The sequence below is a fragment of the Rhodamnia argentea genome, chromosome 7 (genome assembly GCF_020921035.1).
Source record: "Rhodamnia argentea isolate NSW1041297 chromosome 7, ASM2092103v1, whole genome shotgun sequence".
In the NCBI taxonomy this organism is placed as follows: domain Eukaryota; kingdom Viridiplantae; phylum Streptophyta; class Magnoliopsida; order Myrtales; family Myrtaceae; genus Rhodamnia; species Rhodamnia argentea.
The window spans coordinates 27,953,270-27,963,487 of record NC_063156.1 but is presented as its reverse complement, the minus strand read 5'-3'; the positions used below and the strand labels follow the sequence as shown (position 1 = coordinate 27,963,487).

The window sequence follows — 10,218 nt, the reverse complement described above, 5'->3', positions numbered from 1 at the left end:
ATTATACGAAGAAAATTCGAATATGACGCGGCATGATGCGTTTCGTCCCATATTGCGACACGAATCGACATAGATAAGTACGTTCTTTTTTTTTTTAATACGTGTGTATAGAATCAAAATGACAATTGTTTTTATGTCGACAGGAATCGGCACCAATTATACACACACACACACACATATGTATATACACACGCACATTAACATGACAGGCTAACGGAAATTGCCAGCCCCGCCGGGCTCGAACGGACAAGCGCTCGTGCATTCTAGAGTGCTCCCTAGGGCCCAATACGTGAATTTTGGGCCTTTTGTAGCTGATTGCTGATCCAATGGGCCCAACTCGAGGCCCACTCTAAACACCGGATCTGCCAAGTCAAGCCCTACTCTTCTACGGTTGGAGCGCGGGCTCTTCACTCCCGTCGAGTCAAAGGCTCGGGGGGCTTCATCGAACAGTCATCTCTCAGTCTCGACACTTTCTCTGTTTCAGTGCGATCGTAGCTCTGGTCGTCGCCGTCGTCGTCGGTACAACCCTCGCTCGATTCCCTCTTGGCCTCCTCCCGTATCGAGTTCGCTGGTGTCTCGCGCTTAGTCGTTCGCTGATCGGCCAGCTTCTCTCGGCATTCGCAGGTATGGCGAGAACCGGGAGGACGGGGTCCCTGATGCTCGCGTTCGCGCTTGCGCTCGCGGCTCTGTCGATCTGTAACGCCGCGCCGATCTTCCGTCCGGTTTCAGATTCTCACCGATCCGCCGCTCTGGAGCTATTTTCGCTCGTTGATGGCTCCTTTGCTAGGTCTGCTTTCCGTCGTTCCTTTATTATTTTTCGTTGATTGGTTAAAAATCCCCGTTAAACCCCAGATCTGCTGTTGGTTTTGAGTTCTGATATTGTTTTCCCTCTCTCTCTCTGGCTGCGCCAATGGTTGCTGAGGAGCTAGTGAAATCGAACACTGGAATTCCTGTGCTTTGATTGTTTAGTTCGGTTGTTGTGGATTCGCAATCTAAGTGTTGAGCGAGTAGCTGAACTTTCGCTGGAATTTTCAGGTTAGAAGAGGCGTACGAGGCATTACGGACATTCGAGATTCTTGGAGTCGAAAAGAAGGGTGATGTGAGCGCCGCCACTTGTCCATCGGTCGCATCCGTTCTTGGTTCGTCTTCAGCTCCGAAAGAGTTGTTTTACGCCCTGAAAGTTAACAGCATCTTGAAATGCAATGTGGACGATGCCTCCTTTGAGGTATTTCGAGCTCTTTGCTATTTGCGCTCTCTCTCTCTCTCTCTCTCCCCCTCCCTCTCTCTAACTTCCCAGTCGATGGATGTTGAAAGTGCTTTTTTTTAGGCTTAATGATTTTTCTTTCTTATGGAGGTCGTTGCATCAAGACTCAAAACTGTTGTGAGTGATGCAAGTTCGTTACTCGACTTCTACTACTCAATTAGTGGACTTGTTCTAATCAAGGTAAAAAAGAGATCATTGTGGAAATCCATTCTTCATTGGTGCAGATCCTTCCGTATATAGATGGGAGGCATCATTTTTCATTATTTACTCCACTCAGGAAGACTTTCAGCTTCAATTTTGGAGCTTTATCATCTCAAGCAAATTAATTCCTCCTTTGTCGTGAACGTATATAGGATCAAGCTTCTGGAGTCGAAGTTCTTCTTGGTGATGCTGAAGGAACTTTTCAGTCGATCAAGGTATGTTGATAACCTTTGTAACCTCCGATTAAACTGCAATATTTAGGCTCTTAGACTCCATTATTCTGTAGATTTTTGGGTAATGTATAAGGGGTAATCTGGATGGAATGAGGGCTTCTAGGCTAGACCCAAAGTCTTATATGCTTCTTTTTCTCTGCCTTCTTTTGTAAGAAGATCCATCTTGACATCAGTATGACCTTTCAACTTAGTGATGGCATTATTTGCCGATGCACTTTAATCTTCCAATTCATTGATAGGCTCTCAGCCAGAGTGATGGAAGGTGGCGCTTTAGTTCTAGCAATCCTGAATCTAGCGCATATGCTGCAGGTAAAGGTTTTTTGTGTCTTGGCTTTACTATGTCAGACAAGCTTGTATTTAGGATCTAGCTAGCTTCTGTGGTTACACTCAGTTTGATGATGTTTGCTCTTGTAGGATTGGCACTTGAAGCACTTGCTGGTGTCATTTCGCTGGCTTCATCTGAAATCAATCAGTCAATGGTGATTCTACCTTACTTCCTCTGAAAAGGCCTATAATAAATCTGAATGGGGAAAATACCCATTTACTGATATCTTTATCCACAAATTCTATATCTTTAAAAAAGTTCTAACTTGATATTAATGACTTGGTTAGGTATGCATTATGATCTATTTTATTTTCTCCTTAGCAAGGTTATGTATGTTTTATTTAAGTATGTATGTTTTGGCTTTCCCACCATAAGAAAAAGGAAAATTCAAATATAAAAAGATTGTGGAATCTCTCCATGACTTAGATGTCAATAATTGTCTGCTTTTAAAGATGCGAGGTCTTAGATGTCAATAATTGTCTGTTTTTAAAGATGTGAGGTGCTTACTTTTGATAAAAGACCAACCTTGAATGCCTAAGCAAAAGTATGAGGGGAAGGCCAAAAAAGGATTATTCCAAACACACCTTGAATTCGTACTCTTAACAAGGCATTCTGTTTATTTCTTCTTCTTTTTTGTTTATATTTTCCTTATTTGGTTTGACTATTTTATCAACTTAAAACGATTTAAGGAATAGGTATTTTTTGTTGTTTTGGATGGACATGAACTTGTATTAGATGATTATTTGCTACATGAGTTTATCACATAAAAGCTTGATTTTCTGCTTGCTTTTGAATTAAAATTGTGGTGTCATTATCAAGGATCGTTCTGTGATTGGTACCTTAATTGCTTGAATCACATATAGGATTGTAGGATTTGTGAAGTGCCTAGATCAAATGTAGATGACAGCGATACATGTAACAATAAGAGTAGGGCACAGTTCTTGTTAGCTTCTTCAGGATCAATTAGATGGATTTGGCCATGTTATGACTAATGTCAATCATAGCCATGTAACAACAAGAGTAGGGCACAGTTCTTGTTAGCTTCTGCAGGATCAGTTAGATGGATTTGGCCGTGTTATGACTAATGTCAATCTTCTTCAGTAGTTTGATGGACTCAAGTTTGAAAGAATAATGTGGCATTTAGTTTTGCACTTATATGATGAATGGTTTAGATATTCGATACCTTGTTTTTAACTGAAAGCATGCAATTAACCAGACATGTTGACTAGGGTGAAAAAAAGGTGTCTGCTGTTACTATTGTCAAAAAATTGCCCTGGATGCTGTTATTTGAAATGCTTTTATGCAGTGAAAAAGAATTAGAAAGTGCTACGAGATGACCAATTTTACAGCTGCTAGCTGATAGTTGCCTATTTATATTTATAGGCGTGTCTATGACATAGATGTGTGGCATACACGATTGTTCTGCTTTATAATCTGTCCTTTCTTGTTATATACATTTTGCTCGTACTGGATGAGATTGTTCTTTGTTTAACTTTCTGCTTGATGGCAGATCCGCACAGTCAAGAATGATATAGTGAAGCTTTTCGACAGCATTGAGAAATATGGTCTGTCTGATTGTCATCTTTGCCTCATACTTCTCATTTTAAAGTTTAAGTTGTACTTATTTCTGGCCACATGATTCAGAATTTTCGGTTCATTTAAGTTGTACAAGGTCTTTGGATATTGGAATATCGTTATAATCCCTAATCCCTTCACTGCTTCGTTGAATAGATGACATCTAGGTGATGTGAATTTTAATTTTGAAGACGTTAATGACCTATAAAAAATTGCATTGTTAACAGATATCTCAAATTTATTTTTAAAGTCTACTGAATATTCTGGCAAAAAAAGTCTTATAAGCTATAATAATGATACTTCACAGAGATGTAAAATCATTAAAGTACAATGTACGTTCTTATTTCGCTGAAGAATTAGACATTATCTAAATGAATGGTGATCCTCCTGTAGATGATGGGACCTTTTACTTCGATGAGAAAGTTGTTGATGCGCGTGAACATCGAGGTCCGCTTTCAGTAACCTCATCTGTCATTCAAGGGCTAACAGCATTTGCATCTGTGACTTCAGAAAGTATAACTGTGAGTTGGAGCTCCTCATGTCTTGCCCAGGCTTTGTCAAGTGAGTTTCAGTGAAAATTTGTCATAATGCATACATGCCATGTTTTATTTTGCAGCTTCCAGAGGACAGAATATTGGGTTTAGCTAAATTCTTCCTTGGGATTGGAATTCCTGGTGATGCCAAAGACTTGTTCAATCAGATTAGTTCATTAGCCTGCTTAGAAAACAATAGGTATGTGTCCATGGTCTTGATATCAGCTCTCTGCTTGTTACCTGCAGATATCTGCCTCTTTACGAATAGATTGTGGTTAAGATACTCTCTATTAGTTGCTGTCAGATCACGAAGAAAATATAATTAGACCAGTGGACTTGCAGTTTTAAAGAGCCTTTAGCGAACAGATGGTCTAGCAGATCTGATTATTCTTTTTAATAGCTTGCAGCTTAAATATAAGACAAAACAGGATCTGGGATGTTTCTATGAAATAGAATTTGAAGGGTTAACTGAAAAGGAAAGGAAAAATATGAAAATACAATTGGGGGAAACTGGCTCATACGTTTTAGTGGTAAGAAAACAATTTGGATCTGGTGGTTCTTTGTTTTGCTTCTCTTTTTGAACTCGCGGAAGCTTGGCACTGTCTCCTTTATAGTTATCTTTTCATTGTTAACAATTACAGAAAATGACAGATGAATGAAACAAGACTCTTCTTATATGCTCCACATTTGTCATGCTGAATTGAAGTGGCCTATGATTAAATCGATATCATCATATTGGATTACATGTGTAAGATTTGGAGTAAAACAATATAATTCAGAAATAGATACGTTTGGAGAAACCTAACTGTGGTCCGTTTCCGCCAGAAATTAACATGAACGACCTATGACCTATGTTCTCTGATTCTTTTACAAGAGCTGTATTGTGACAGCAACTTTAACTTCTGGCTGTAACTGTGAAGGTAATGCCATGATGGGAATGCATGTGTGAGACTTTCAAAAGTGATTAGGGAGCAAAATGTATATGAAGTTTTATGGGCTGATGGACCCAGCATAAGTTGAGCTTACTATCCTAATTTTATTCATTTTCTTTTGCTGTGCATGCAGGGTTTCCATCCCCTTGATTTTATCGCTTCCAAGCACGGTTCTTTCCTTGACAAAGAAAGACCCGCTGAAGGTCAGTTTCTTCTTTGGAACTTTATTACATGCATACCAGAAAGGAACAAAATCCATAGCGTGTCATCAAGCACAGTTTAAGCCATCTGATTTTCTTTTCTTCTTTCTGGAAACATGCTTTAGATATCTTCTTAGTTCTGAATATTACTTCAGAACAAAAAGTGCAAAAATCTGATAATAAGCTACTGAGATGTTAATTCAGTTCTGACAACTCAGTTCTCTCTGTTATTGACAATCGACATTAGGTATTTATATTCCCGAGAAAGTCAATGAGCTGAGCTTGCTGATTCTCATGATGTATGGAAGTCTAAGTATGCTATCAAATTACTAATCTGCAGTTTATTGCTTTCTTAGAATTTCTAAAATCTTGCACTTGTGTCACTAGTTTGGGCTTCATGATTGCAGGGGACCATCGTGTCCAGTAAATTAGAACATATCTCAACAATACCATCATATCCGTGCAGCTTTGTTTATGTAATCTTTTCAAAATCCAGGTCATAATTCTTATGCTTCTAAGTAAATGCAGGTTAAGGTAAACACCGTGCTCGGTTCAAACTCTCCTCCATTGAAAGTGAAGCTGCTTCGAGCTTTCAGTTCGGTTTCGAGAGATGTTCCTGCTATTGAGAGTCAGGTGCAGTTGGACTTCTCTTTTCCTCGTTGGTGGAAATGTTCCTGTGGTGCCAATTGATCTTATGGGATGATATACTTCTGTTTTGTTGGTTTTCTGATTATTTCAATTAACAATGTAGGAACTCAAGTATGATCCGGAGAGCACATTTCACAGCTTGATATTGCCTGAGGCTGTTGATGTGGGACGTTACATCTTTGTTTTTGAGGTACCTTTCATTCTTCGGGTAGATGAGTATTTATACGGTGGCAGTGGATCGTAGAATCATAATGCGTCAATCCTATGTCCCACAGTTGGCACTTCAAGATTCAGAGGATGGGAAAACCTATGCTACCGGAGGCCAAACTCAAATGCCTATTTTTATTACTGGAGTCATGAAAATCGTGAATGCTGCAATTGCAGTGCTTGATAGTGATCTTGGGACTGTAGATACCCAGAAAAGGTTGGTCTGCTGCATTGTCAATTATGAGCCAAATTCCTTAAAATCTTCTCACTTTAATGTTTTGGAGCAAAGTTAAATGAAACTCTGGTCCTAATGATGGAGAATTTGTCATCATGAAGGTATTCAGTTAATGCAAACCTACTTGTATTCGAAAGTAGGCCTTACTCTTGTTTCAAATCAGCTAATCTCTGGTGGGTTCCAATGTAGATATTGTTACCCATCTTTCAGTATGATTTCATGAGCTTAAGTATAGACCCCTCAGGAATGAACTCAAATATGGTTAAATTTTGGACTACATTGTATCTGAACAATCGTCTGAGATGATCAATATGGTCCACTTGGATTAGTGGGAAAGGTTTTATTCATTCTTTTTAGACTGAAGCTTTGAATCATTCCACATCAAGATTCGGCTTCGTAGTTAGTCCTCTTCAAATTGAAGTCGGTGGGAATTAACTTGATGTGTGGATGTATTCAGCCTTAATCTGGATCGAGAAAACGATGTCTCATTGTCAGCAAATCACCTCCAAAAGCTGCGACTTTCCTTTAAGTTGAGTACTCCACGTGGTCATCCTTACAAGCCTCATCAGGTCTGCTGGTCAATTATTACTTTCTTGTCCTTAAACAGTAATATTTGCTAAAGAATGTGGATTGAGGACTTTTTTGATGCAGGCCTTTCTCAAGCTGAAACACGAGACAAAAGTTGAACACGTTTTTGTATTGGGGATCTCTGGAAAACAGTTTGAATTGGTCCTAGTTAAGTGACATATCTTCTATCGTTTGTATTCCTGAGTGTATGCCTATTTGTGATATTTACTTGACGATAAACATGATTTGCCAGTTGCATTGTTATAAAAGACATTGGCGAAGATGCTACACATGCAACTGCTTGATCTGTTAATCTTGTTAATATGAGGATGTGAAATATCATGGGAAAAAAGGTATTATAGTGACATCCAGACTGCAATCTGCTTTTCGGTTGCTCTTTGGCCATGTTCAGGGAAATAGGACTTACATGTTACTAGACATTCAGATTGGGTTCCAGACAATTTAGCTGCTTCCCTACAGATTATAGTGAATTTCTTGTGGTTTAGGAAGTTTGTCATTTTTTGCTGACTGATTGTACTGCCATGTAGGATTTCCTGGGACTGGTTGAGAAGTTCTTCTATCTCTCTGGTAGATTTGACCTTCAGCTAACTGTTGGCGATGCTGCTATGGTGAGAATGGCCTCTTGTGTATACTGCTGCTGATTTTCCTAGCAAAGCAAGCCAATATGTGTGTAATAATTTTTTCAGGAGAATTCTTTCTTGTTGCCTATCGGTCACATCGAGTTAGATCTGCCGGAGGCTCCTGAAAAGGCACCTCGCCCTCCTCTGCAGCCGGCTGATCTCTCTTCAAGATATGGTCCCAAAGCGGAGATCGTCCATGTCTTTAGAACTCCTGACAAACGTCCACCTAAAGAGCTGTCTCTTTCTTTTCTGGGTCTTTCCCTTCTGCCATTCCTTGGGTTTTTGGTTGGGGTTAGTTTTCCATATCCCTCTGCATCTGCATATTTACTATATAATAAGCTAGTTTGCAATTTTGCACAACCAAGTTAACTTAATCATTAATCGATATTTAAATAGCATGTCTATCTAAGAAATGGATACAATCTTCTCCTGAATTGTCCTTGGCTATGTTACATTTGAGTGTAAATACGTTCCTCAGGAATTTTACTTTCTTGCTATTGGCTTGCTTAGATGATTCATGTTGAAGTTGTTAGTATAGGCTTAGGGACACTGGAAAAAAGTAATTTTATTATGATACTTACCCTGGAAAGCTAAAGTAATTATTATCTCACCCTTTTTGCTGGGGTTTTCTGATTCTCATTTTCTGTTTGTACATTTATATTTGTTGTGGGAACTGAGTTTCATCTGGTCGTCTGCATTTGTTGGAAAATTGGCTTCTTGTCCTCTCATTTCTTAGGCAACTGTTGCTCATCTCATTACATGCAGGATCTTTCTCTATTGCCTGTTTCTTGGGTGGATATGAAACACTGTGCACAATAATGATAAACAAAACCCCGATTATATGATGCAATAGTTGTTTAGAATTTTCTTTATTCTTACTGATATAGCGCAGGAGATCATCTTCCCTTTGTACATCTCCTTGGTTATGATCTGCGATATTTTGGATCATTTTATCGTCCTCTATGGGCAAATGGATGTTGACATGCTTTATATCTTCGACAGCTACTATGCTTGGGGGTGAATTTGAAGAATTTCCCTTCTTCCGTTTTGCCTGCCACGTTTGCCATGCTATTCCATGGTGGCATTGCAGCTGTTCTGTTGCTCTATGTGCTTTTCTGGTTGAAGGTCAGTCTTTCCCTTCTGGCATCCATTAGGCTTTTTCTGACGAGTAATCGTGGATATTCTGTAATTTGTCCTTGCATTTTGACTTTCTGTTTCCTTTTGATGTCTCATACACAGTTGGATCTGTTTACGACATTGAAGGCCCTTGGTTTCTTGGGGGCATTCCTGGTCTTTGTGGGACACAGAACCCTATCTTACCTGGCCTCAACATCAGCTAAGTTGAAATCGGCCTAATAGAAGTCTCGAAATATTCCAGGAATAATACATTGTTAGAGGGAACATGTAGTTTATGATGGATATTGGATAGGAGAGCTATTTAAATTTTGCAGGCCTCATATAGTTAAAAGTGGTGCTGATAGGACAAAGCCGTTTTCGCATTTTTCTTTCTTTTAACTAATTATTACGAGGAACAGCATCATGTAGTTTTGACGCCTTTGTAACTTTCAGGCCTTGAAGGATAAGGAAGACTAAATGTGGCGGGACCCTGAGATTGGCCACTTTTTTTTATGCTGTTTGTGCAGTTTTTTTTTTCTTGGATGTTATCAGTTGGTTGTACGGATCGGGATCGAGCTAATACATCTGGTGTCAAGCCTTTAGAAAAGCTCGTTCCAAGAACCCTAGTAGCAGATGCTTACTTTATGAAGGCCTGTCTATAGATTGCAGAGAGAAGTTTGACGCTGTTAGGTCTAAAGATGTGATGAGTGTAAGCTCTCTCTCTTTCATTGGCCTAGTGAAGCGCCAACTCTAGATACGTAAAGGTCAACAAGTGCGCGGCACGTCATGATGGGATACCAGGAAACATACCATCCATTTATTTTCTATGGTGTTGCGTATCTTAACCTCGTAGATCGCTTGACTAACGTCGAGGTGACGACTCATTCCACGGCAAGTTTCAAGGAAGTTTTACTTTATGGGAGACGCTTAAGGAATTTAAGGGCCGATAAGATTGTTTTTGCTTGATGTTTTAACTAAGTGAAATTCCAAACAGAATGATTCATCGTATTCTCACGTTAGTCCTATGATTCACGCATAGCTTATGCGATCTTCAGCCCTATACCTTCAAATTCCGTTAGCACGAGAAAAGCAGCTACGCTTTTGTCCCCTTAAAATAAGCCTCGTACCTTGGCGCTTCATTGCCAATAAGAAAGAAAGAGAGACGAAAGACACTTAGGCTCGGTTTGTTTTGTGAACGGTTTGTTTTGTGAAAAATAATATACAAGAAAATATTTTTCGTTGTCATCTGGGGCTGTTCGTTGGCTGTAGAAGAAGGAAAATGGAAAATAAAAATAAAAAAAAATAAAATAGTAAAATAAAAAAAGGAAAAATAAAAATAAAAATAAAAAATTATTAAAATGAGTGCAACGAGAAGAATCAAATCGGATTTTTCATTACTAAACGGCAGAAAATTTTTTCCATTTCATTTTCAAAGTTAGCCAAACACTAAAAAATATCGTCATGTTTTCGGAAAATGACTTGTCGGAAAATATTTTCTCGAAATGCGACATTTTTCGCGAAATAAATGGAGTCTTAATCTA

General features: G+C 39.0%; 1 protein-coding gene across 1 annotated transcript; it reads left to right on the top strand.

Moving 5' to 3' along the window:
* Positions 1-364: 364 nt before the first annotated feature.
* On the top strand, positions 365-9,187 carry LOC115749716 (dolichyl-diphosphooligosaccharide--protein glycosyltransferase subunit 2). Its single transcript, XM_030686653.2, has 20 exons — positions 365-519; positions 625-787; positions 1,036-1,225; positions 1,355-1,444; positions 1,618-1,680; positions 1,938-2,007; positions 2,113-2,177; positions 3,534-3,588; positions 3,992-4,119; positions 4,215-4,330; positions 5,197-5,266; positions 5,792-5,896; positions 6,015-6,101; positions 6,187-6,335; positions 6,811-6,922; positions 7,005-7,088; positions 7,469-7,549; positions 7,628-7,852; positions 8,564-8,686; positions 8,801-9,187. The coding sequence occupies exons 2-20, from the start codon at positions 627-629 to the stop codon at positions 8,915-8,917; spliced, it is 2,091 nt and encodes a 696-aa protein (XP_030542513.1). The 5' UTR covers positions 365-519; positions 625-626; the 3' UTR covers positions 8,918-9,187.
* The last annotated feature ends 1,031 nt before the right edge of the window (positions 9,188-10,218 follow it).